Genomic DNA, 27613 nt, shown 5'->3' on the forward strand with positions numbered 1-27613 from the left:
ACGGTGTTTTCGGTACCTTGTGAGTCCCGAGGTTCGGCAGGGAGCTGAGGACAGCGTGGGCCAGGCCCGGATTCTTCTCCTTGGCCAGTTTGAACAACAGAACTGGGATGAGGGAAGGAACCTGTGGGCACATGAGGCAGTTCAGTGACTGTTACTATGATATTAACATGTCAACATAATGTTGGAAGAAACTTCTAGTTTCTGTTCACAGTTCATTTCTTAAACAACAGCTGTGAGCAATGTATATTTTAGGATGTATTTACTGCATGATCAGATTTAGCTTTTACTGATCTGAACCATTTTCCTCAATTTACCTTTAGGTGAACATTGGTGTTACCAGAACATTGCTGAATAAATGCCACCAAAAGAAAAGAAAAAGGGCTTCGTTTTAGGGTCGAGAAGATTTGCAAGAGTCACAAAGTAAAAAAACAAACGCACGCATCAGTAGCTCAATGAGATTTTCCTGCATATATAAGGGTTTATTATTAATAATAATGATAATGAATCACATACAGTGCTTTTTCCTTTTTGGACGATGAGGCAGATCTCCCCAGAGCGCCTCCTGATGTGGTCGGAGATGGTATCTCTCTAATGTGATCTCGATAGCGTGACGGCCCTCTGGTGCCATCAGGGCCTCGTTTGTGAATTCTCTTTGTTTGCTTGTGCTCGTACTGTGGGTTTTTTTTTCTTTTCGGTGGTGGTGGGCGGAGCTTAGTGCACCTCGAGGCGTACCTGGCCAGACCCCCCAGACCGATTAAAAGCCGGTGTGTGATCAGACCGTCTCCTCAGTTACCTGCTCCTCGTTTCATGATATTTTTGAAATAAAACGTCTTCTTAACCTCCTCCGTCCACCAGTACAAGTGCTAGCACACAAACACTGGGGTTTATTCTCTTTATTTTCCCCCTTTTAAAAAGCTGCCAACGAGGTTTTGAGGGCAGACGGTTGTCATGTGATGGACCGACTGACCCGTGTGTTTGCACAAACCAGAGCAGCTGTGTTAACAGCATCAAGACAGACGGATTACCACTTCAGGTTAGAGGCTGGCCCTCTTCCTCCTCCTCCTCGTCGTCCTCCTCCTCCTCCTCCTCAGTCCGACCAACGGTAGCGGACATCCGAGCACACCTCTGCCCTCACACACCGTTAAAGCCTCACGGATTAAAGTTACGGAGCGGAACGGAGCACAATGTCAGGTGAGCGCTCCATTGTTCCCTCCAGTGTCGAGGTTAAAAATAAGAACTAGTCAGAGTCCTTGGGACACACAACAGCTCCGCGGCAGAACAGCCTTTAATTACCATAAAGCACTTACTGCTGCCCTGCACCTTGGCCGTCGCTTAGCAACCACTTCACCTGCACGGTCTGGGGGGAAAAGGGGAGGGGCGAGGGTGAGGGGGGAAAACGTCTGTGGATGTCCCCAAACATCACGTCCAGATCGATACGTGCACACTGTTCCCATGAATCATTTCATTTGCATCTGCGCACAGAGGTCAGCTTCGCCGCCGCCGCTCGTCTCCCGCGACAAAGAGCTGCTTCAAGGTGAATACGCCAGCAACCTCCTAGCGACGCACGGGCACGAGCCGCACGCTGGGAGCAATTAGGAGCTCCTCCGAGGCGTCGCAGGAGCCGGAGTAATGAGGAGCCCATAACGCCTGGTGATATTTCACATCATCTTCTGCAGCTAACGACTCCATTTATAGTCCCAGAGCGCCAGCGGGAAGTCTGTCCATTTGTTTTTATGCAACTGCAGATTCAGGGAGGTTTTTTTTTTTTTTTTTAACCCTTTTGAATAAAGCACCGTGGACTATTTATAAGGTCTGTGGCTGCACTGGATCGTTTCACCTTCCATAATGCATGGGTTCAAGTTCCACCGCTACCAGTTTCTCCAAGAGGCGATACATGCATATTTATTTTAGGTCGGAACCCCGAACATACACCGATCAGCCACAACATTATGACCACCAACAGGAGAAGTAAATAACGTTGACTGTCTTGTGGTAACTCAAAGTTCTGCTGTGAAACGTTTGGACCTGGCATTTGTGTGGTTGTCACTTGGACATGTAGCACCCACCTAGACCAGACCAGACACCCCCCACCCCACGGCAGCAGCCACCCCCCTGCAGGATGCAGCCTGACACAGCAATAAAACGCTGTAGGAGCAATTTAAAAAACAAAACAAAAATGAAGAACAGCACAATGTGTTGACCTGGCCCCAATTTCACTTAAGTATCTGTGGTATGATCCATAGAGGCCCCACCCTCCCCTCAGAAGACCCATGTCCATTCTCTGACGAGTCACAGCTGTGTCAGAGGCACAAGGGAGACCTACACAATATGAGGAAGGTGGTCATAATGTTATGGCTGAGATCGTCTACTGTACCTGAGACGGGTCGGCGGCGGCTATGGCCTGGCTGGCTTTCAAAGCCAGCCGGCAGACGTCTTCCCGGCCAGTGACGATGAGGTGGGTCACGATGAGGCTGAGCGAGGACGGCAGGCGCTGACCGGACGTCAGGGCCGAGGTGACCACCTGAAGCCAGTCGGCGGCCGCCGCCGGGTCGGCGACTGCCTTACGCAGAACGGACAACGCCACGCTGAGCTCGCTGTACCAGGACGTGAGAGGAAGCGAAAGCGTCGAGCCAGACTGAGGGAACAGATGAAGAACAGAATCAAAAAACAGTAGTTTTACTTCATGCTAACACAGTTACACGCTTATAACGTATAACAATGGCAATAAGAAGGTAAGAGACAGGTGAGACCTCAAAAGACATAAACCTCTTACCTACTGCCTAATGGAAGACTGAGGCTGCATTTTAAATCATTTAAAAGGCTTCAAAAGCAATGAATAATTCAATGGCTGTCAATTATTTTATTATTACCTCACATTATTCATAATTGAATGAAATCTGGAACGAAGCAGAACCTAAAGTGGGGTTGTAGGAAATAATTTTACCCTGTAGAGGGCAGTCATACGGCCTGGATTGACCCCAAATAAGCAGAAGAAGAAACAAACGAAAAGAAATGGATTCAGAAATACGCATTTGGCCAGATAATCCTCTGGAAAATAACTAAGTGCATGTACGAGTTATGAACTAAGCTTTCTGAGATACTGATAGGAAGAGTAATGAAAGTTATCCCTTCAGTGTATGCATATATAAAACAGATGATTTTAATTTACATTTATAAACGTCAACAATGGAAATTATGCGATTAATCACGATTATTTTAATCTACTGAATGTGAAAGGGTTGAGCCAAAATCTTGATATTTAAATATAAGAGTTTTGTGAGAAATCTAAATAAATGCACTTTTAATCAGCTGAAATGTGACAGAAAACTTCACACATTCTTTACTGTAAAATAAAATGATTTAACGTAAAATAAAACAAATATACGAAAACCAGCCAGGAGTGGCAGCATTCGGGAATAAAGGACCGTTGCCTACTGGCACGTTGCAGTCCGTTATCTGGCAGCATGTTAAGCTAGAAAAGCTAGAAACAGCTTCCATGTTCAGCACCTGTAGCTCTCGTCTGTGGCCACAGTGTGTCTGTTAGTCAGCGGTAGATAAGTCAGTGATATCATAGTAACAGTCACTGCTATATGCAAATACACCTTCTTATCAAATATATTTTGATTATGCAAAGACATTCTTGCTCCTGTCTTTCTCCGCAGTTGAATAAACAATGGTGATCGCGCATGCCAATGCGCACACTGGCCTCTTCCCTGTTATTAGCGAGCATGTTAAAATCAGGTTAATCATTGCCTCCAAAAGCAGGCGTTAGAGGTTAAATTCGAGCAGGTTTACCTGCCGGGGTTTATCTGTCGGCCTGCTGATGCCGCGCAGCAGGCTGTGCGCCAGGCCGTGGTTCTGGTTGTGCGTCCTCTGGTCGGCCAGCGGCTCGGTGAGGCCGGAGCAGGAGAGGAGCTGCAGCACAGGAAGGACCAGGACCGGACTCAACCAGGGCGACGACTCCGCTTGTTCCGGTGCTAAACTCAGTGCTGTTAAACAGAGAGAAAGTAAAGCAGACAGAATCTTCAGACCAGGGTCGGCAGTAGCCCAGGAGCTAGTCCGTCCGTTGTGATCCACTGGTGTATGATTGATGATTGAGTGATGTTTGGTGGTGGTCGGAGAGGCCGTAGGCGCGAATTTCCGAATTTCCGTCAGTGTGTGAATGAATGAATGAATTCCCCCAGCCTCACCCCCAACCCAAACCAGGGTCTGTATCCTCATCCCTCTCCTTCAGTTCCTAGGGAGAACTATAGCTCAGACACCCATCCGACACAATTTAATGAATATAAAAAGGGCTGAGCTAATTTCTTGGTGGTTGAAATTCACAGGGTTGGATGGGGATGAATCACTGTTAAGCCTTGTTGAGGTGTTGTGGGCCTAATTCAACAAAGCTAGGCTAGTTAGTTGGTGTCTTCAAGTTGGTTGCTAGCTGGTAGCGGACTGCTTGCCTGTTGGTTGGTTTTGTAGTTTGTTGTGGACTTCTAAATGTCTAAATGTGCAAACATTGCAAATTCCAACTCCTTCCTCCAACTTTAAGCAAATGCTCACTCCGAGAAATATATGCAAGAAGGAAAAAAGAGAGGCTAAGTGGTTGGGACAAAATGCTACTGCAGGAAAATTAAGTATCCAGTACCTAGCTGCTGTTTACAGCTGCATTCAAATAACTATCACTGAGGCTTCCCACTAAATGTCTTCATTGAACAAATCATTTCGGAGGACGTCCGAAGAAGAAAAAAACATGTTATTACCCCTTTAATTGTGCTAAAAAATGCTCCTACAAAACCCGACACCATTCAGCATTATTTTTATAGCAAGTCATTTACCGCGCCACTCTTAGAAGACTTTTTCCTTTTGTCGATGTGATTCTGTTAGAAAGCCGGTGTGCTGAGTTTGCAGAAAACACTAGTGTACATAAGCGTCAGCAAATAAACCAGGACTAAAATTTCTCATATTTCATTTGAAAAGGGTGTCAAGAAAACTGTTGACTACACACAGATCACCATGGTGTCTTTTGTTAAGGTGGCTAACTCTAACTCTAACACCATTTCCTTGGGCTTCCAAAGCCTTCAGAACGAGATAATTCTGATGTAAACAATGTGCAGATGTTGGACTGATCGAGCCGAAGTTTCGATCTGTTCTCGACCAAATTTAAAAGCGTCCGAGTTTCTGACGGCAATGGGCAGATTGTGACCATGAAATGCATAATGCTTAACTTTTCCTCTATTTTATTTTCTCTATTAATGTTTCTAAATGTATGTTGTACAAAATGACACTGAACCATCCCAGTTATGCACCGAACACCTGTCCTCTGCTTTTTTTCTAACCCTGACCCTAACCGTCACCTTAGTTCTTGCGTTGGAGGGTCTCAACCTGGGTTTTGTAAAGCACCCTGAGACAATTTTTGTTGCATGTGATGCTTTTGAGTTTCTATTGATAGTCGTCCATGAAATACATAAAGCTCAACTTTGTCCCCTTTATTATTAATGTTTTAAATCTTTTTTTGTACAATGTGTCTGAATTGTGAATGAACCATTCCTCTGCTTTCTTTTCTCTGGCACCAAGCTCATATCCTCTAATCTCTTCTCATATTTTTTTTCTCTACCTACTCATGCATGTGTGTGTTATTTGCGTGTTATTAGTTGTGTGTCCCTCTCTCCATCTATCTTTTGTTCCCTTTTTCCTACTCTACCGGCCTCAAGGACACGGGTCCCATCATATGAGCTCGGGGAGGTTTTCCTTGCCACTGTTGCCTTAGTGCTTGGTCTCTGGGAGCCAGGCCAGGTTTTGTGAAGCATCCTGAGACAATTTGTATTGTTACTCAGGCAATACAATTAAAATTGCATTGAACGGAATAGAAAATTTGACAGGAATAGGCGAGTTGGATAGATTCCACTTGAAAAAGTTTAAACTAAATGCAGCTGTTTAACTTGGCTTGCAGCAAAAGGGGGAAAAGGCGACTTCTTAGCTCTGTAAGCAACACAACAAAACAAGGTCTTAAAACAACCACTTCACAAGTTTGCGTGCTGGGTAGGTGATTTTTTACCAAGACTGAGCAGGCTGGTTTGCTGAGCTGGAGGAGCTTCCAGCAGGAGCAGGGCCACACCCATCATCAGCTCCTCCAGTGGCACCTCCTACAAAACACACACCAGCTTTAGAGGCAATGCTGTGTCGACACGTTCTGATGAGTTGATTATGAGGTGATTATGAGAATAAAAAAAAAAATCTTATTGGATTAGAAACAGTGTTGGGTCACCGGTTGGCAGGAGGTCAGGAGGCGCTGCATTAAGCTGAGGAGGGGTCGGCAGTCTCCGTTTAATTTGAGGCACTGCTGACAGGCGCACAGCAGCTGTAGAAGAAGGCCGGCTCTCTCGGGCCTCCAGCGGTCCCCGGAGGCCACGACAAGACCTTGAAGAAGAGTGTCCACAAATCCGCAAAGCTCAAGCACCGCCTCCACGCTGTCCACCTGTAGTTAAAGATGGGAAGAATTATTTTAGACTGGATCTCCTCTCAGACATCCTGTTGCACCAGAAGGACACCTTCAGGAAGGTGGTCATAATGTTACGCCAGGGTGTCACCTGCATATGTGGAACCAGCTGACAGAGGCAGAGCAGCAGGCTGTCACACACCGGTGAGGTCTTCTCCTGGTCCTTGTTTTTTGGCTGCATGGGAAGCAGCACCCTGAGGAGACTGTGTCGGAGGAGGGCATGCTGGGGCTGCCTCTGAGGTTCACAGTACAGGTATCTCAGGAAGGGCGCCAGCATGGTGATGTAAGCTGCTTTGTTCCTGCGGTGGATATGGACGTTAACGGGTATTAAGATGTTTCCTGCTACACCTCGGATTCAGGCAATAAAAAGGTTTGGGCTTGGGGTGCTTTTTCATACGGAAAATGTCCGAGTGATTGAATGGTCAGTGCTTGCCTTTCAACAGCTTGACGAATAAAATCGTCGACCTCCAGCAGAAGAGCTGGCCAGCAATCCGCTCGGTTCTCCAGGGCCGTGATGTAAGGATGAGGGCTACTCCTGCAAAACATAGTATAAAATATAAAATAGTATTGCACTTAAATGTAATTGAATATCCCTTCACACCTCCTGCATGTTTAAACAATTTAGAAATAAAAGTACAAGTACTCAGTAACATAACCATCACAAATCTACACCAACTGACATCAACCAACTCCATCCAACAAAAATCGACGTCAACCAACTCTACGTGACATCGACCAACTCTAACTGACATCAACCGACACCAACCGACACCAACCAACACGAACTGACACCAACCGATATCAACCGACATCAACCGACTTCAACCAGCACAAATCTACACCAACTGACATCAACCAACTCCATCCAACAAAAATCAACATCAACTAACACAAACCGACATCAACCGACACCAACCTACTCTGACCAACATCAACCGACACCAACCAACACCAACCAACATCAACCAACACCAACTGACTTCAACCAGCACAAATCTACACCAACCAACATCAACTAACTTCAACTGACAGCAAATAACTTCAAGTAACTCCAACCAACATCAATCGACATCAACCAACTCCACCGACCCACTGAGGCAACTTGCTGCAGATTACACCCTCTTTTCTCCAGATGATTTCCAGGAACAAAAAAGTCTTTGTAGTGTGAACTAACAAGTAATAATAAACGTTTTCACTGAAATAACCGAGGACTGTTGCCTTGGGAAACAGAGAATAGCTCTTTTTCACCTTTGGTTTAGCTAGTCCATTAGTATAGGAACAAAATTAAAAGGAGATAAGCTGGCAGTTGTTAACAGCAGGATCTTGCGGTGTCCCTGTCCTCTGCTCAACCTGTTCCATCCTGTGAACACAGACTCCTTCATTATTCTGTCCAAACCCATGAAGCCCAGACAAAAACGTTGGGGTCAAATCCAAGGTGAAGTCTATTCTGTGTGTTGTTTAGCGTCCAGGCCACAGACGGTCAGAGGTTAACACAACAGGGTTGTTGTGAGTATGTCAGTGTGTGTGTGTGTAGAGGGTCAACTTCGCTATCAGGTCCACTTAACCAATGCGTTCAATCCATCATCGTGTATCCAAGTGAAGGAAGGAAGTCCTCTGACTGAGCATGTCTGTGCCTGCGATAGCCCTGCAGCATAAGCCAGACATAGACCACCACCCCCACCCCTTGTTCCTGCTCTTTCCAGCCAGTCTTGGCATGGCGTAATCTGTCCGATCATCTCTGTCTCCCCCCCCTTCTCCTCAGGTTCCCTCTGGCTGTCTCCAGACGCTCAGCTACCAACACAGCTCCCATCCATCAGCCTATACAAGCACTCCCCCACTTTTCAGCGCCGAAACAAAAAGAGAAAACCTTCCTCCTTTTCAGATAGACTTCAAGTTCTCTGTTAAATCAGAGTGCCGCCAGATAAATGGGCCAGGTAACATCCATCCGTTGCAAAGCTCAGCTTGCTTTTGTTGTCTACAGGCTTCACGAATCTCACAAAAATGTGAGATTTGGGTTCAACTGCACAACTAATTGAAAATATAGAAGATTTATTGCTAGATTTATCCGTCCAAAGTCCTAATTCTCAAAGGCAATGACTTTCTGTTTGTGGAAAGTGGTGCACTGGAGGAATTCTAGCCTGCATACCATCAGAATATCTTCAAATTCACAACCAGAACTTGGGTAAATAAAAGTACTACGGAGAAGAAAGCAAGATTGTTGGCTTGACACCAACCTTCTCCACAGATTAATAAACTAAATCAAGCATCTAAAGCCGTCAAGTGCCAGAAAGGTTTGCCGTCTATTAAAAAAAAAAAAAAAAACTGGGTTGTTTTTGCCGTTTGCTGTGCTGGGTGTAGCAAGCGGGAAGCAACTAAGCTAATCAATAAAAAAAAAAAAAAAAAAAAAGAAGAAGTAGGACACTAAAAAAAGCAAAGTCGTGCACTTCAGAAAATGACAACACTGCAGAATTTGGAAGTAGCCGGGTGGATGTGTTTGTCGTCCACGGCAAACTGTAAATAGAAGGCTGTTTGCCAAAGTTACAACCTCATCATCCGTGGGACTCTGGCCAGAAGCTCATAAAAAAAGGCCATTATGGCTCAGAGAGCAAGCAGCAGTTAGATTTATACATACGAGTACGGCATCCGGTAGAACTGCACCATGTCCGTACAGCTGAATAAGAAAGATTTAATGTTCAGGAACCACAGATTAGAATATCTACTTTGCAGGACACCAGTCATTTTTCACACCAACTGCTTATCACAGATTACATTTAATTTACTGTACGTCTTTTCCTTGTTCCCGTTATCACATTGGTCAAATCTCGTTAAAGGGAAAAAACAAAAAAAAGTAGAGTGGTTTGAGATGTCTGATGCCAAAAACACAAACTTCTGTAACTTTTTGGTTTACCAGTTGACTCTAACTACTGTACATTATGTTAGGGATATGCCAAACCACGTCAAAACACCGGCACAGTTTAACCACCAGAGAGCACTGAGGGGTTTATTTTGCACCTGCAAAAGGAACCCTTTAGTATTTAATTCAAGTGTGGAGTGAAGTCCAAAGGCCAATTTCGGTCAGGCTATTGTGACGTCGCTGTCTTGATTCAGAATCAAAATGGTTTATTGATCCTTCAAAGAAACTGTTTCGTTGCGGTTGCTCCTATAAAGTCGCAATCTGGACAAATGGCATAAAAACAGAAAAAGGTAAGAGGCCAATGCAATGGTCTAATAAAACCCAAAATAAAATAAATGCTACTGGTAAACAGGAGTGGGAAAAAAATATCGATGTGGCAATATATCACGATACTTTTTCTTCTGATAAAATATTAGTTTTGAATGGCTTAATGTCAATTTTAAAAGAAAAAGTCATGTTTTGAGTCAATTGTGAACGACTTCCACACCTCCTCCACCACATTCTCTGTACAAGTGCAATAAATTGGAAATGGATCATTTGGATTAATATTGTTTTTTTGTCCAATGAATTATTATCACTGTCATCTGATGTACGTATATAAAACTTCTCAGTGAACTATGAATAATATCGCAATATCATAATATCGCAATAATGTATCGTATCATGGCTCAAGTATCGTGATACGTATCGTTTTGGGAAATCGTTGCCAATACCCACTCTTACTGGGAAAGTGTTGACATCATTGCACCATTTAAAGACAATGAAAAACCAAAATATTGCACGCTTCAAACCAGCGACACAGATCTCTTGCAAGGAAACCAAAATAGTTCTGGACATTTCTCAAAGGATTTTTGGGAAAGGACTTGCTCCATCTACTTTCATAAGGCTTTTCGGTGTAGCCCAGACAGGCTCCCATCTTGAACTGCGTTGGCTTTCTGCTCTGTCCTAGCTAGGAGACTAATATTATTGGAATGGAAAGAACCAACATCTCCAACATATAGCCACTGGATTAGGGAAATCATGAACCATATCAAGTTGGAGAAGATCAGAAACACATCCAGGGGGTCTGCTAGAATATTTTATAATATTTGGCCTTCTCTGCGCTCTTTATGTCTGGTATGTGAATTTTGTATTATGAACTCTGTATTTTATGTTGTTAACACCAAGTCTGGTATTTGGTGGAAAAGGGGGTGGTGGGGTTGGAAGGGATTTACTGTCCTTTTTTTTGTGTTGTTGGACCTATGTTCAATTATGAGCTGTACATTGTCGAAAAGCAAACCAAAATATAAATTCCATGTAAAACGTTGCACGATGGGGCTGCAGGCTAACGTCACGATTGCTTCCATCAGTCCTCATCGAGCAGGATATTTATTTTCACGCGTGTCTGTACAGATTCACCATTTGATTTTACCTGAACAGACAGAAAGACATTTGAGTGTGTGCCCACAGGCGACAGTCAGAGCAAACGCCGCCGCTACAGCCGGACTAACGGCACATGAGAAATGAGGCGACGGCGGCGTGGACGGAGCCCCCCGAAACCTCCCCCCGATCCTGCTGGGGGCCGAAGTGGCTCGGAGTCTCGGTGGCAGATTGCGCGGGGCCGCGACGAGCAGACGGTCAACAATGGCCACCAGTGTGCATCCTCCATTAATCCCGCAGCATTTACAGTTACCCAGCGGTGCCAGGCCCGGCGACCAATGGCGGCTCAGACTGCCAGGCCAACGGCGCCGCCCTGCTGCCCCCGACGCATTCATCTTCCCACCGGGGAGGTTCAGGCCGCCAGACAGGCACAGACAGAAGAGACAGGGATGAAGACGGAATGAGAGCGGGGGGAAAAAAAGACAATAAGAGGAAGAACTGAAAGGAAGAAAGAAAGAAAGAGGAAGAAGATGAAGAAGAAGAAGAAGAAGAAGAAGAAGGGGTAAGAGGGAAAAGGTTATTGAGGTAAAAATGTTGAGCAAGTGGATGAAGGAAAACATGAAGGAAAAAGAAAAAAAACACAAAGAAGCTCAGTCTTTTTTTTTTTTTTATCACCCGCTGTAACTGATTAAGGGGGCCCCAGGATCTTGGCAGAGGTGCCGATCTAAGGCTGGTAGAGGGGAAGAAGGAGGTGGAGGAAAAAGGAGGACAAGGAGGAGGAGGGGGTTTTGTCCAGGCTGAGGCAAGGGTACAACACCTCTTCACTATGTCTGCTCGGAGACATCCAAGGAACCAGACAGACCTGAGCCGCAGGAAAGTGCCCAAGTTTCTGGTAGTAGTACCTGTGTCGGTAAGTAATGAAAACTACGAATACCAACAAAACCACAGCGAGTACTGGGGATGTCTCGATTGAGGTGTTTTCAAAAAGATCAGATCGGTATCTGGTTTCAGCCAAGCCTGATGTTTTGAAGTTCATGTTCTGGGTTTGGCCAAAAACCAAAACCACATCCCTGTGGCGTCAACACATCTTCTTCATCTTGTGGTTTTTGGCAGTCAAAAAAAACAAAAAAAGAACAAGAAGAAGAAGAAGAAGAGAAACCAACATCATGTGACCAAACCATTGACTGTTTATACTATGGACAAACCCATTGGATTCTGAACCTCGAAAATGAAGCCCAAAGTGGGCGGGGCCCGCGGTCGCCATGTTGGATGAGCTTTACTCCGCCCACATTAAAAAAAAAACATAAATAATATGAATGAGTACAGCTGTCATGAGTAGTGAAATAAACCAAAATCGTTTTTTGTACCAGGCTGTAAACATGTATAGTAATCCTGTAAAGTTGGGATTTTTAACATGGGGGTCTATGGGGATTTACTCCCTTATGGAGACACTGAACGCCAAGTTTAAAAGAAGAGAAAAGTTTCCTGGAGACAATGAAACTATTAGAGAGAGGGCTATGGGTTAGACTGGTCCATTTCTGGAGTAGGGAACACAGGTTTTCTAGAGCCAAGGTCCAAGCTAGCCTCTCGCTTTGACAGAAATATTTACTGTACCTTATACAGTAGCATGTGATGGAGGAGGATAATTAAGATGAATAAAAGTCTTTATGAATCTCCGGGGGAGGACTTTCAGTTTATTTAAGATCGGCTTGGGACTCGGGCACTCGCGGGTTGAGTGATTTTTGATCAAACATAATCACGTTCTGGGTTTTACTGGAAACCTACTAAAAACCTTTACTGCTCCCAGTTAGCGTCAGTCACCTTCTAATGCCGCTACATATCGACCACATTTTACACAAACCTGATGGAGTAAGGACAGGTGAAATGCGTCTCTCCGTCTCTCTGGTCGGCCTGCATCTGCAGCAGGCGTCCAACGACTTTCATGAGGCCCTGGACGTTTCTGTTCACAGTTCAAGAGAAAACGAAACAGGCTAGCATTAGCATTAGCATTGGTAAAGCCAACCCCAGAAACTGAGTTGTCTTTGCCGTAAGGCTGCTGGCGTACGGTAGCTGTGTATCACGTACTTGGCTGATGGCAGAAGGTTGAGGACGCCATTGAGGATGTACTGCAGGTCGGCGTGGCCCTGGTCCACCAACAGCACCATGGCGTCACAGCAGGCTGAACGCACCGGGGCGCAGTCGCCGCAGCACTGCTGCCACAAAGCCTCCAACGCCGGACTCTGATACACGACAAACACACAAGTTTTTATGGCCTTTACTCCGTTAAGTCGCACTCAAACCTAGGGCTGGGCGGTATAACGGTTCATGCCGAACACTGGACCATTTTCAAGGTAGCGCTTGGTGCGACTGCATCACAGTCAGGTGTGGTGAAGATGGAAAGGTCCAAAAAAATTAAGCGTCAGAATGGGAAGCCAAAAAAAGGTGACGTATTGGTTGTTTGGGGTTTATTTTTAGGGTGACCAGGCGTCCCCGATTTCTGGGGACAGTCCCCATTTTGGATGATCTGTCCCAAGGGTTAGAACTGTGTCCAGAAATGTCCCCAATTTCTGCTTTTTATGAATGTGAAAAAAATTTTGTGCACAGACTACAGTTATTACGGTAGCTGGTCGCTCTGCTATTAAAGTTACAGACGTAGCAGTTTAAATATGAATAAATATGACAAAATAAATGAAGCTGTAAGTGTCCCTGTTTCTTCATTTCATCTTGATAACGTTTAAATCTTTCATTATTCTACAATATTTACTCATCATCACAGTAAAATAGTCCATCCTTAGTCAATCTAGTGCATTAGTATGTCTCTCAACCAGTAGAAAATGTTGTGATTATACATGAAAACAACAACAAACAAATACTGTGATATACAGTTTTAGTCATACCGTCCAGCCTCAACTCAAACATGTTGACAAAAACAGGGAATGATTCCTGAAAAGAAATACCAAGGTTGAAGGACCTAACCTGAGTGGAGGACTGAGTGATTTTCCCATTTGACCCTTTTTCTGTCAGCACAGCAGCGACAAGATTTCTCACCGCCTGAAACACAAAAAGCAGACCTGAGCAGGTCTTTTTGACAAGAGAGTACCACTTCAACGAGTGGTTGTAAAGACTTCTGCCCTTTCACGGAGGGCAGGGTCTATTGAAGAGACCAGGTACAGGGGAGTCTGAAGGTGGCAAGATAGTGAGAAAATCCATAAAGAAAATGACAGTTTTATAAAAAATATAGAAGCAGCACCATCGTAACAGTGCAATAACTTGTTATTAATGACAACTCCAGATGTTTCCTTATGTATCAATTCACAGAAGTACATTAGTACATTAAGAAAGTCCTTTAACAAAAACAGCTTATTATGAAGTGTTTCCACTGAAGAGCTTTTACTCTCGTAAAGTCTTGTCTGGTATTATCCCATAACTCTCTTAAGTTCTCGTCACCTTGAGGAAGACGGACTTCAAACGAAGTGGTCACATGACCCGCTGCGTGAAAATGCGAGAAAAAAAATTCATTGCACTTTTGCGATAAACTTTTATGTCGACACGTCTGAAAAACCACCTCACGAGAGCGTAAACATCTTTAAGCTTTAGATATCTGAGAGGTTTTTTGAATTCGTTTTCATTCCTTTTTTTCCCACTGCGATATTTAAGTTTTGCACATTTCTAGAGGAAATGGAAACGCAGCAAAAACTAAACCGTCACAACCCCTAGTGGACAAATTAGGAATAGCAGCTACTTTTATCGACATTGCAATTGCAATTAATGTCTTCTCTGTGATTTTCAAACTTTGCAAATACATCCTACGGCCCTTATCTTTGGCGCCGCCAATCTAAGGTGCATCTTTGTGATACCTGCCCCAATAGGACAAAAGAAGAACTACATTGCCCCATTTGGGTGGAAGTCAATTCAACCAGCAGAGTCAGAAAGAGTAGCTTACCTGGGCTTGTATGACGGGGCTGGGGAAATCAAACCGTGTCTTCAAAGCCTCCATTATGTCTGCAGGTCATACCTGAAAGCAGCAGCAGCAGCAGGAGTCTCCATTAGAACCAGCACCTCATGTATTATAGTTTTACCCCTTTCACGACGAAGAATTCAACATTTTGCTGACAAAGAAATGGCGACGCCCTCCTATTTAACCCAACTATATCGCATATCAGTGGGAAGTGAAGTCAGCCTCGGAAACAAAGGCCCAGCCACCTGTTGCTTCGCGGCTACTGATGGACCAAAGATTCCAGGGAGAAGCACTGCTTGGAGGCATCCAGGGACGGGCCCTTTGAAAGCCGATCTTAGCCATGTGTCGTCAAATTATTGGCCCGCAGCCATGACATAATTTTGCGTGAATTATTCACAAGTCAACAGTACACCGTCCAAGGTGCAGGCTGCTAAGCAGACAAGTGGCCCATCTCAGGTTGTCTCATCAGGCCTGACAGTATGCCCCACAGCTGCTCTCCAGAAAACCCACGATTAGCCGCTTAATGTCTTCTTCTTCTCGTCTTTACTTTACAACAACTGAGTTTCAAATCATCTTTACCAAACTTCATATGGTGCATGAGCAAAAACAAAAAGTCAATGCAACCAAACCCTAGCCCATCTACGACCACGCTGCCATAGCAGTAATTATATGCAACATGACAATGAGGAGAAAGGTTCTGGCTATTAATTAGTTTAAATAGCAAAAATAATAATACACACAAATTTAGAATGAATTATATATACTTTAAACTCAAATCTATGGATAAATCCTCTGTAAACTGGCACTGAATCAGAAAAAATAACCATAAAAGGGATTATTCCATTGCAAACTAAATAATTTTCCAAACAGCCCGCAGAAAATGCTAATAATTTACCTTGAAGAGTCAAATTATTAGCATTAGTACTTTTGGAAATTATTAACAATATACTGTAATAGAGATTAAATCAACCACGTGGAAGAAGTGACTCTTATAATACATTAAAATACTATTAAAAAGTATTAAAATCATATGATTAATCACCGTTAAATGTTTTCATCTATAGACAGCCCTCTTTTATACATAAGCACTTGGTGCGTTAATAGGTACTTCAGATACAGAAACAAATTGGCTCCATAGCACCACTAGTGATTAAAAACTAAACACCTTCAACTGACAACTATTCTGATAATCGATTAATCGTTTAAGTGATTAATCGAGAGCTAGGGAGCTTTCAAAGCAGATGAGATGCTGATAAGAGTAAAACAAACTTCAAAGATATCAAATTAAAACATTTAAACAAACATTTATTATATTTATCAATATTTAACAATAATAATACACTATTAATTTGCGTTAACATGAATTAAATATGGATGTCATGCGATTAATCGTGATTAATCGCAGCCTTAGTTTATAAACATTTTTACAACTTGTGCATTTATACATAATCTACAGCTCCATTAGTGGTTAAAAGTGAAAAACCTTTTATTAACAACTCTTCTGGTACTTGATTAATCGTTGAAATGATTAATTGAGAGCTAGGGAGCTTTCAAAGCAGATGAAATGTTTATAAGAATAATACAAACTTCAAAAATAGAATAGTTTTATAGTTTAACTCAAGGAACATTGAAAACAAATATTTTAAAATGTTGATCAATTTGCGTTAAGATGCATTAAATGTAGAATATCATACGATTAATCGCCATTAAACATTTTAACCCTCTTTCATACGTTTTTGCACTGAAAACGTCTTTAATGGAACTATTTTCTGAATCAATTAATCATTTAAGAGATTCACCAAGACAAAAGGGCTTTTGTTATTATACTGCATGTACATTAATTTATAATCTATTTAGAGACGATGAATAAAACTTACTGTAGCTTTATATTTAGGAAGTAAAACATCACTACAGACTAATTTATTCAACCATTTTCCTTCTGTTTCTTCTGATTAAACACCATCTGTAACCCAACACACTGGTGTATGGGATACTAGAAACACAGGGAATACGAGCCTAACCCCACCACTACCCCCTCCCCAAACAATGCCCCCCCCCCAACCCCCCCTCCCCACACCTCCTCCTCCTCCTGTTATCTAACTGATAAGCCAGCCTGCTTTGCCGTTCTGTCCACCACCCTGCTACTGCAACACTCTCCACTGACTCCCACTGCCATTCAGCTTCATGGCCACATAAACAGGTAAGTCAGCGGCACCTGCTAACACTCGTCACACCGGCTCTAAACTCAGCCAAGTGTTCGGTCACTGCTCATTTACATACATTTACAGACGACACTGCGTTTATATTTCACATACTTCTGCTTTAAAATGAGTGAACGGTTTGATGAGTACGTTTTTTGACATTTTAGGTGATTCCTATCGTATAGAAGTACCTGATTCCTTATTTCTACCAATTTATTTATATATTTATTTTAAAGTTCATACACTAAAAACACTGAACAGTTCCAGCTGTTTCTACAGCATATTTACCTTACAGCCAAAACAATATAGGCTGGCCCGTAGTGCTAGGTCTGCAGTAGCAATACAAGTGAGGACAATGCGTGAGTAGTGTTGAGCCAACAGTGCTTTAGAAATGACACCACTGAGGCTTTGGTGCTCGCTAATGCCGGACGACCACGTGGGATTTTCGGTGGCCTTTTCAGGTGGTTTAACGGACACCTTTTCCTTTTCACGGCCGAGCTGGAGGACCTGAGATCACCACGGAGCCCGGACAGATGTCTCACATGACACGTGACACATCTGGTCTAAATAGAGCCGGCACGCTTGGAGCCCGCTTTGATGAATAAATCGCCATTTTTCATCGCAAGTCCTAGTTTACTGCTAAAATAGTAGTGCACTGCCAATTAAAACAGAACTGGTTTGTCGAGCAATTGCTGCTTTTTTATCTGGTTTCTGTCTCTCAGTACGCGGCTTATCTGTGTTTCGCAGTTTTACTCTAATGTGTATGTCAACAGAACGAGATATTCCTATACATCTATATACTCTGGGAGATCTATAACCAAGACATTAAATGTTAATGAAACTAACAATGTTTAAAAATGTACCAAAGTCTTTAGAATTGGTATAATGAGGATATATTATTATGAAATACCAAGTTATTACCAAGTAATATGATTTATACTTAAAGCTTAAGTATCTATTATTTTACAAAGTCATGTATCATCATAGCCTCATATGAATATGGGGTAATTTACACTGCGGGTTATGGATTCTATCAAGAATTTAGTCTATCAATAGAAATTTAGGTTTGAAAAAGTCAATTACTGATTTGTTTAAATCATTTATCAAGAAAAAGAAAATGTAAATTATTCCTGAGTTTTATTTTTCAAGTTGCAGTTTTACGTTTCAGATTGATGGTTTGACATTTAGATCATTTTAGTACAATATTGTAACTGAAAAAGACTGAAAATGACATCCTCATTGAAATTTGAATTATTAAAGAGACAAAACGCACATTTTGATTTTTTGTTACCATTTGTGGCAATATTTTTACAACTTAACCTCATACATAAAGTAGCTTTAAAACGTTACGATACCAACTCTCATTTGTGGACAGTTTGTGGCAGTACTGCACTAACAACAGCCCGAGTCCGTTTACGGGGAAAACCCACACGGTGTGTTCAAGGCAAAACTGTCTTCACTACTAGATTATTTTAGTATTTTAAAGAATTTTAAAGTGAGGCAATGTTCCCTGACGTTTGCATCACATTCATTCATTTATTTAAAGGGCCTTGAACAGGACCTTGAGGAGTCCCAGATGTGACGGTCTCACACTTTGTTGAATAGCGATATACAGCACAACAACTTCTAAGAAAAGAACAGCGGCGACTTTCTGCACAGTAGTGGCCAACAGTCGTCAAAAAGGCTGCTGTTCTGTTATTTATGCCAACTGATGGCTGGGTTAGATCGCACAAAAATGGCCCTGCTGCATTATTCCATTGGACACATCTTCTCATTCAATTCAATGACAAAATGTGTCCAAACTTTTGACTGGTAGTGTTTTTTGTTTTTACTACATATATGTAATATTATATAGATTGTTTGGTTTTAAATGTTATCAAATAGTAAAAAATACCCATAGGTATTCCCCCAGGGCCGAGTTAACATAGTAAAGCAATAGATACTGTGTTTTCGTATGTTTCATTTTTATTATTTATTCCTACTATTCACGGTCCTGTTGTCAGTGGCAACTGTCAATCTTCACGACGTCACATCCTGTTTCTGTAGCACCAAATAATTAACTAAAGCGAAACTCATCCACAAAATTGACACTTGAACATTCATCAACATTACATTAACTATACCTATACTGCAGCCAGACACCAGGGGGAGCTCTACTTGCTTTGACTTCGCTTTAGAGATGCTGTCATGGCGTCCATTTCTTTTATATATAATCTGTTGCTGAACGTTTGTGATGATAAAACATGTCTAAACTAGCAATGCTTTTTTATGCCTATGCAAAAATTCTTAAACCAACAATGTTATGTGATGTTAGCTTCATGCACCTCAGCTTAATGCTAAAGCTACCATGTGTAACAACCCAACAACAAACTTTTTGCCCTATATATACACTGTGTGTGTGTGTGTGTACATATATATATGCACTGCTTTAGCCGGTAAATCACTCTTGAATATTGAACAATAAGAAGCAGGTGCTGCTGCTGCTCATCCCCACGGTGCTTTATTTTGGAGCAAGATTACGTCATTAAGTTTTACCATATAAAACATTGTCTAGTTAGATTCAAATTGACGCCGAATTAAAGAGGGATTCCGTCTTTGCTAGAAAATAAATTTAGTTGCGTTTTATGCACGAAGATATTTTTCTAATAACTAAGTGAACGTAGAATTGTCTAGTTTTCAGTAGGGATTTTGCACAGTGAACTCCCTTAAGCTGGCCGATGTTCTGAAGCTAACTGATTGCGCTCTCATCACACAAAAGAAGGAATAAAAACACTAAAGCAACAATTAAATATTACTCTAGAGCATGCAGAAGTAGACGAAAGTAACACCCATCCTTAATATGCACATCTAACATCCACCATTAAATCAAGTAAGCTTTGGGCTGAACAGGCTGGAAATGATGGCTACACTGGAGTCATAGTCACAAGCTAATGCTAACACTAGTTAGCTGTCGTTGTGCGAAACACGCAGATGTATTCCTGGCTGGCTGGTGGAGATATAAGCATCAAGTTAAGACGAAATACAAGTTGTACATGTTGCCGGACAAACTTTACCTCCCTCTCCCAGATTCCTGCAAACGCGCATGCAAGTACGGCGAGTGCCGAGGACCAAAACTGCCAATCGACCCGGTGCGTCGCACAAATTTGACGTGTCATTATTCGATTAATAAGACGGTAAAGAAAAGTGTGGTGACGTATATTTAACCACATGTAGACTCACACGCCTTCAAGTCAGTGTTAAGAGCCCAGATAATAATTTTACTCATTTTTTAAGACTTTTATTTTTAATTGAAGTCAACGAGAGTTTATATTAAAACGGATTTTGTCATTATTTACAGTTTGTGTTTAGTTATGTTCGTCCAGTTGAAGCAGATACATAAATAAATAATAATGATAAATTATATGTGATCAGATTTTTCTTTCTTTTACGATTTTGGCAATGATTATATGTTTAAGGATACAAATATATGACGAGAGATTGATTTAAATAGTATTTACTTTCATTTTTTTTCTTCTTCTCTATCGGAAGTTTTCAGTCTGGCTACAAAAAAAAAAAGACAGATATACACAAAAAAATTCAGCTCGATTGATTTGTTTTATTTTTTTAGTAATTGCAGCTGAGTGGACGCATTTATTACACGGACTGTGGAATGTGCCACCACTCAAATGACCGTGTTCGTGTCATTTTCTGAGCCACGTTTACTCAAAATCCCCAGAGGTCCCTCTGATGCAACCACAGGTGCAGAGTAAGATAAAGTAAGAGCAGAATCATTAGAAAGGCTTCGTTGTGTGATTATTTGTCTGTTTTCGTCTCGGTGTGTGTGTGTAAATGTTTAAATCGAGGTTAGCAGCGCTGTCACAATCACAATTTTAAGCGTCAGCGGCTGTAAACGTTGCACATGAACTCCCAGGTCCAAACGGGCTTTATTACGGATTTTCCCCCTGGGACGTGAAGGCAACATTATAACAGAAAGCCGAGCGGCCACCTGATTGGACGTCAGCGTATTTGCTGTCCGCTCATTGGCTCTTCGCATCTCGTGCTCTCTCTGCGGCTCCTGGGTACAACCTAGGCGGCGCATGCGCTCTGGCCCGCGAAGCCGTCAAAGAAACGAGGCGGAAAAGTAACGGAAACGGGAAGGTTTTACTTTCCAAATAAAAGACTGAAGTTTAGAGAATTATAGATTATTAATCAGTTCGAAAGTTACAATACAAAATCATAGTTGTTCAGGATGAACAACCTCTTTAAAACGACTTCTTTTACAAAATTTGAGCGGTAAATAATATCAATAATCAAGCTCAGAAAACTACACATTTCAAGGGCTCAAATTTCCTTAATACTAAAATGTTGGTGGAAGCTACAAACGTCAAAGTCGTGTAGAATTTTGTGAAGGCAAACACATATTTGTGTCTATTCATCTTGAGACAATTTGTATTGTTGTCAATGCAAATATACAAATATATACATTTAAAATATCAATCCTGAGATGATTGTTTCAACATGCCGGGTTTATTTCTGACTTTGGGGGGTTCATGGTCGGGGTGGAGATAACTGGAGCTGTCATTGGGTGGGACAGGTCACCAGTCTATCACAAAACTAACACGGAGAGACAAGGCCAGTTTAGAATCACCAATGGACCTAACGAGCATGTTGTTGGACGATGGGAGAAAATTATTTATTATTTTTTTATTATTATATGCACTGGGTCTCAAAAAGGAGACAGAGTCTGGGATTATCAACGTTATGTGAACTACCTAAAATGACAGAAATCATCCTTGAAAAAAAGGAATAATAAGGAAAAATAGACGTGTATTTTCATGTTGTAGTTTGGTTCCATCCACTTACATAGATTAGGTGGAGTTTATGTCTTACACTGCAGCCTCCAGCCACCAGGGGGAGCTCTACTTGCTTTGACTTCACTTTTGAGAAGCAGTTCCCGCTAAAATTGGTAATATTTGCTAAGACTAAAAGATGCATTGCACAATACAGTGTGGTAGAGCTTTGTGTAAAAATAAGACAGCGCACAAAAGCACATTTATCTCATTTCATCTTATAACCACTTATTGTGGAGAGGCTGCCAGTCAACAAAACCACAATTACAAGCAGATTTTTACAGTGCAACAAATAAATAAATAAATAAAAACCAAGCCTAGCCTAGGCTAGGCTAAGCTAGGTTGTAGGTTATTGTCGACTCAGGCTAGTGTTGTACAGAACGATGCCAATTAGGATGAAGGACGGTAGAGTTAAATAATTTCGTGTAATTTCGCATATTAACATATGTTGTAATTAACTCTGGGGATGGAGGCACCAACATCGCGAGTTTTCTGCACGGAGTTTTATTGTGAAAAGCCAAACCGGAACGTGTCCGGGTGAGCGCGGGTGATTGACAGCCGGCGAGCCTTTGAAAGTCTTGAGTCTGACTTCAGCCCCTGGAGAGACCATGTCCGCTGTAACAGGCAAACTGTACTCAGCCCTAATCTCGTCTAAAACTCATTTTCCATGAACTAACAGTGACGCGGGGCCCCCAGGATGGCCAACTCGGTGAGTAGCCCGCTCGGGTAGATGCACCGTGCAGGTCCGGTCTGATAATGGAGGATGTATTTGGGCATTTTGCTGTTTTGTGAGGAGTCGGTGTTTTTTTTTTTTTTTTTTTTTTTTTTTTTTTTAACGAGGATTTTCAAGCCGCACGACTCAGTCGCCGGAGCCTGAATGCAACATTTCCACTCAGGGACACGGGGAGTTTAAACGTTTATTAGTCACCGATAAACGCGTTTTATTTATTTTATTATTTTTTATATATATATATTATTGCTAATGCGTCAATTGCGGTTCTTCAATTTAAAAAAAAAAAAAAAGGAAAAACGCAGGGAGTGAAAGTAACTTAGCACGTAGACTTTTTTTTTTTTTTTAAAAAAGAGAAAAACTTCCTAAAAAAAAAAAAATGAAAGAAAGAAAGTCACTGCCCTTTTATTTTATTTTTACGTGTGTGCAATTATAAGAAGAAGGCAACTTTTATAAGCGCAAGAGTTGGTTGTTGAGAATTTACCTGCATTAGTTTTGGAGGAAGAGCCATGATTGAGGGATTGTACCAGGTGTGTTTTCATTCTTAAATGCTAAGATTTTTGAATGGACTTCTGCATGAGGAGCTCCGCGTAGGAAAGGGGGGGTTATTGAGGGTGGGTGGGGGTGATAGTTTCATTTATTTATTTATTTATTTATTAAAAAAAGGGTGAAACTTTGAACAGTCGTTTTAACATGTTAGCAAAAGGCAAAAATGATTTATTTACCTGCTTTAGTTTTCATTGTTAAATGTTAAGACTTTTGAATGGACTTCTGCACTATGTTCTCTGGGTAGGATGGAGGTTTATTTGGGGGGTGGTTGGTTAAAAAAAGAAAAATGGGAAGTGTGAACAATCGTCTCTTCTACTGGGTCGTGTTAGAAGAAGACAAATGTTTTATTTAGCTCTGTTAGAAAGAAGAGTTATGGTTGAGGGAGGCGGCCAGGTGTGCAGGTTTTCACTCTTAATTCAAAGATTTTTGAATGGAGTTCTGCATGAGAGCCTCAGTGAGGGAGGGGGGAGAAAAAGATTTTTTTAAAAATGATAATTTTAACTTGTATGAAGTTAGAAGGAGACAAAAAAAAAAGTTATTGGTTGTCATTTGCGTTTCATTGTTAAATGTTAAGGTTTTTGAATGGACTTCTGCACGAGGGTGGTTTACTGGGAGGAAAGAGGAGAAGAAGAATAATACATTTCTAGGCCTAAATGCTTTTTGTCCGTGCAAACAGGGCGCCGTTCAGGTGAAACTGGAACTCGGTCATCGCGCCCAGGTCAGGAAGAAACCCACGGTGGAAGGCTTCACCCACGACTGGATGGTGTTTGTCCGAGGACCGGAGCACAGCAACATCCAGCACTTCGTGGAGAAGGTGGTTTTCCACCTGCACGACAGCTTCCCCAAACCAAAAAGAGGTAAATGATAAAAATAAAATCTTTTTTTTTTTGTGTGGGGGGGTCTTTTGTTTAGTTTAGCTGCTGCTGTCTCGTGCTGAGAGCTGTCGGCTTTTCCGGGGAGGGGGGGGGGCACTCGTTTGTTTTTGCATCTGTTGCCTTAAAGCAGGTGTGTAATTGCTCTCTTGCAAACACGGAGGAAAATGCATTGCAATTTAATGGTCCGCTGCAACCGGAGGAGGCGACGCGCGAATCTGGCGAAATTAAACGACGAGAAAAGCCGGCGTGGAGCTACTCAGCGTGGTTCCCGGCCTCTCTGCCTTTAACCCTAGAAACCCCTGGAAGTTCAGCTGGAAAAAACAAGGACTTTCAGTAATATTTGCCTCCAAAATGACACAACGGGGCCACATTTCAACCTGGACCCGTTTCAGATTTGGCAACAACACAACAGAAAATGATTATTTTTACAGTATTTGTCGCCAACGACGTGGTAAACGGTCAATTGAGGCGTCAATCCAAAGTTCGGTGACGGACGCCCGGGAGCTTGGTCTTCTCTTGAAACCCCGCGAGCTTCTGCGACGGCGTGGATCCCGCGTTTGCACGTGAACGCGACGCCGAGCTGTTTCCCCCCGTTTAGCGGCAGCGGCGCCGGGTTAATGGGGCGTCGCGAAGGCACCGGCGGGCGTCTGCGTCGTGTTGCATGAACGAGGAACGACGATCGCAGGTTATTTTGGCGACTGGTGGAATTTAAAGAATGAGCAAAAAAAAAGAAAAGCAGCAGCAGCAAATACACATCTGCACGTCGGACCTTTCACATTGTCCTCTAGAGCAAATTAGCACCGTTTTAAATGTGATAATGTCACTTAATGTGATATTAACACACAGTTTAAGCCAGAAACAGATGAAATAACAATGATTTTATAAGATTAATCCTTTAATTTGTCTAAAAAACGGAGAAGCTAGAAGAGCTAAAAGATTATGTGCATGGAGGCTCCAGGTTATCGTCTCAGAAACGCGACAATTAAAAGACGTTGTGGTGCCGTGATGGAACCTGAACCTGAGGAACAGAAACGCTGGAGATGAAAGTGATGAAGCAGGATGCGTTTAGTGTCCTGTCTCTGTCTCTGTGTTTGGTTTAAAACCTCCCACGTGATGTGTTTTCTGTGTTTTACGGAGGAGCTGCGTGGGGTTGTGCATGTGGAGCAGCTTTAAGTTGCATTGGATTCGGGCGTTTGGAGACGTGACGGCATCTTCTCCGTTCGTTGCTTCGTCTCAGAACGATGTAAATCCACGAATCTGCAAACAAATGTAGATAAATTCTGCATCCTGGCTTCTATTAATTGGTGGTTTTTAGGTGTAAAGGTGGAGCTGTGGGCCGAGGGAAGCTCCCTAGTTGAGATGTGATAACATCACAGAGGCAGCTGTTGGTCCTTCTGCTTCTCATTCTCTTTTTTTTTTTTTTTTTTTCTCTAATGCAAAGTAAGTTATCGACATCTTCCAGATAAAAAAAGTTAACGGCTGTTCAGCGGCGTCTCTCAACACCTGCAGCCCAGAAGTCAAGTTCAAAGCACGACTGTGTCATGTTGACTTGTTTTATCTCTTTCTTCATGAGTTAAGAACCTCAGAACTGGGTCTTTAAGTAGCTTTCAGACCAGGATTCTGCTCTCATGGGTTTATTTCCACATCACTATGAAACACCGTGGTATTTTTTCCTGCATAATTAGGTGTTAACATCTTCTACTGGTTGATTAATGCAGTAGATTGACTGAGGATGGACTATTTTACTGTGACGATGAGTTAATATTAGTAGAATAATCCCACACTAGTAGTAAAACTGGTTAACATGTCCCCATATTTACCCCCGACAACGGTTGTATATTAAAGAACGTCCCTAGAACAGAGGTGAGCTTCATCGTTATCGTTCACCTGTAAAACGCGGTTTATACTAATTCAATGCCGTTGCTATGGCAACAGCCCAGACCCTGCGCTGTGATTGGTTCGCTTGGTGGTGCTCGTTTCTGCTCGTTTTGTATCGTTAAAGATGGAACACGTGGAGCAAAAGTTTAACTGAGGAGATTCAGAGGGAACGAACATTTGTGCGACTCGTGTTTTAGCGAAATTTCAGCAAAATTTTTTGAAAAGTGAAGCAGGACTTGGAAAGCGAAAATTAACTCGAATGAGGGCAAGGGGAAAAAAAGGGTGTTTGGGTGGAGTTGTTACGGAGCGAGCCAGACTGACGATACGTTAAGTCATAGGTCTGCAACCGATCTTTGGTTGATTGGACATTTTTTATACATTTTTCTTTAAATTTCTTTAGTTACACATTAATGTGAATCTGACATATTTTAGTAAAGGGATGAATGGAGGCACAATCAGCATTAGACCTGTCAATCTAAGCCTCCTGTACACATTAGGCCCCGCCCCTATCGCTGCTGAGCCAATCACAATTTATTATGCTTTTTCCCCCCCATGTGTGTTTCCAGTAGTTGCATGGCCACCCTACATTATTTGGATAGTTTAATATTGAATGCAGAATATAGAATATAACTGGTCTTCAAATTACTCCAGTGCGAACACCGTGTTGCTGCCCTCCTGTGGCTCGGAGGAGTATTGCACCCCAACGTAAATCGCGGCTCTTGCAATTGTGTACAATAAGTTATCGCCTTAATTGAGGCTTTAGTCTGAGGACGTCTCAGGGCTGATGATGAACAGCCGCCTCAGAGACGATGGACTCGAGTCTGAGCTCCTACAAACCCGACTCCTGCTCAGCTGATGTCGAACCTTCAGAGCTTCACTCCGTCCTGCTTCTCTGGGCCTCGATAAATGAGGAGAAAACTTAACCTTCAATAAGTCTCACGCCACCAAACCAGCCTTCAGACCCGTCCTGTGCTGCTCAAGTGGTTTAAGGGACCTGGTGACAAATTATAGCTCAGTCTCAAGTGAAGGTTTTATTTGTTGATAGTGACTCAGGATTTGACCTGATTAGAATGAGAGGTTCAGGTGCATCTTTGCATGTTCTGATCTTACTGTTAAGGCTAGAGAATAAAACAACATAATTATAATAATTTTAGATTTTTAGTTTTTCTACTTGTGAACACTGATCAGCCACAACATTATGACCACCAACGGGAGGCGTTAATTACATCTTCTGACAATTCAGAGTTCTGCTGGGAAACTTTTGGTTGTTGTTTAGACATGTGGCACCAGACCAGACCAGACCAGACCAGACCCCCCCCCAATAGCAGTGACACCCCTTGATGGTTTGCAGCAGCAGGATGCAGCCTCGCACACACACACACACACACAAAAAACAACTCACCAAGCCTTTAACTTCACTAGATCAACACTAACAACATCCAGGACATCCAGAAGGAAGGTGGTCATAATGTTATGCCTGATCGGTGTGCAGCAGATTAACCGATGTTCCTCGGTGCGTTAAGCAAAATAAAAGCAGCTATCGATTATCAGCAGCTAAATTTAGACCATTTTCTGCTGCTTCTGTGAAACATAATTGTTTGGAGCGAGTGCTGCACAACTACCTGGCGGCTGTGTTGTGTTTTTCCCTGTTCTCTGTTGATTGTGTCCTTTAATGAGCACATTGTTTAGTGCGGTGGTCAGAGGACACGATGTAGTCGTACAGTTCCTTCACACCGGAGACATTTAAACGCATCGTACGCTCAGAGTAAACGCGTCAGGATGAAGCGAGAGCTCCCGTTTCTCATTTTAACTTGTGTTTTTTTTTTAGGCGGCAGG

At 42.4% G+C, this 27613-nt stretch overlaps 2 protein-coding genes across 3 annotated transcripts in view; one reads left to right on the forward strand and one right to left on the reverse strand.

The window, feature by feature from the left end:
* The window catches only part of focad (focadhesin), a 41120-nt gene extending 21076 nt beyond the window's left edge, over positions 1–20044 (reverse strand). The window contains exons 1-12 of the mRNA XM_047570124.1: positions 19970–20044; positions 14701–14772; positions 13734–13808; positions 12843–12997; positions 12619–12717; positions 6918–7019; positions 6576–6783; positions 6254–6463; positions 6044–6131; positions 3796–3989; positions 2375–2635; positions 17–121 (exon numbers count right to left, since the gene is read on the reverse strand). Of these exons, the coding sequence (XP_047426080.1) occupies positions 17–121; positions 2375–2635; positions 3796–3989; positions 6044–6131; positions 6254–6463; positions 6576–6783; positions 6918–7019; positions 12619–12717; positions 12843–12997; positions 13734–13808; positions 14701–14754 (1551 nt within the window). The 5' untranslated portion in view covers positions 14755–14772; positions 19970–20044. The remainder of the gene's footprint in view (positions 1–16; positions 122–2374; positions 2636–3795; positions 3990–6043; positions 6132–6253; positions 6464–6575; positions 6784–6917; positions 7020–12618; positions 12718–12842; positions 12998–13733; positions 13809–14700; positions 14773–19969) is intronic.
* Positions 20045–22298: 2254 nt separating this feature from the next.
* Positions 22299–27613, forward strand: part of mllt3 (MLLT3 super elongation complex subunit) — a 47363-nt gene continuing 42048 nt past the window's right edge. For both annotated transcript variants that reach the window (XM_047570166.1, XM_047570175.1), the window contains exons 1-2: positions 22299–22454; positions 23701–23881. In XM_047570166.1, the coding sequence (XP_047426122.1) occupies positions 22443–22454; positions 23701–23881 (193 nt within the window). In that variant the 5' untranslated portion in view covers positions 22299–22442. The remainder of the gene's footprint in view (positions 22455–23700; positions 23882–27613) is intronic.

The sequence above is a fragment of the Mugil cephalus genome, chromosome 1 (genome assembly GCF_022458985.1).
Source record: "Mugil cephalus isolate CIBA_MC_2020 chromosome 1, CIBA_Mcephalus_1.1, whole genome shotgun sequence".
Lineage (NCBI taxonomy): Eukaryota > Metazoa > Chordata > Actinopteri > Mugiliformes > Mugilidae > Mugil > Mugil cephalus.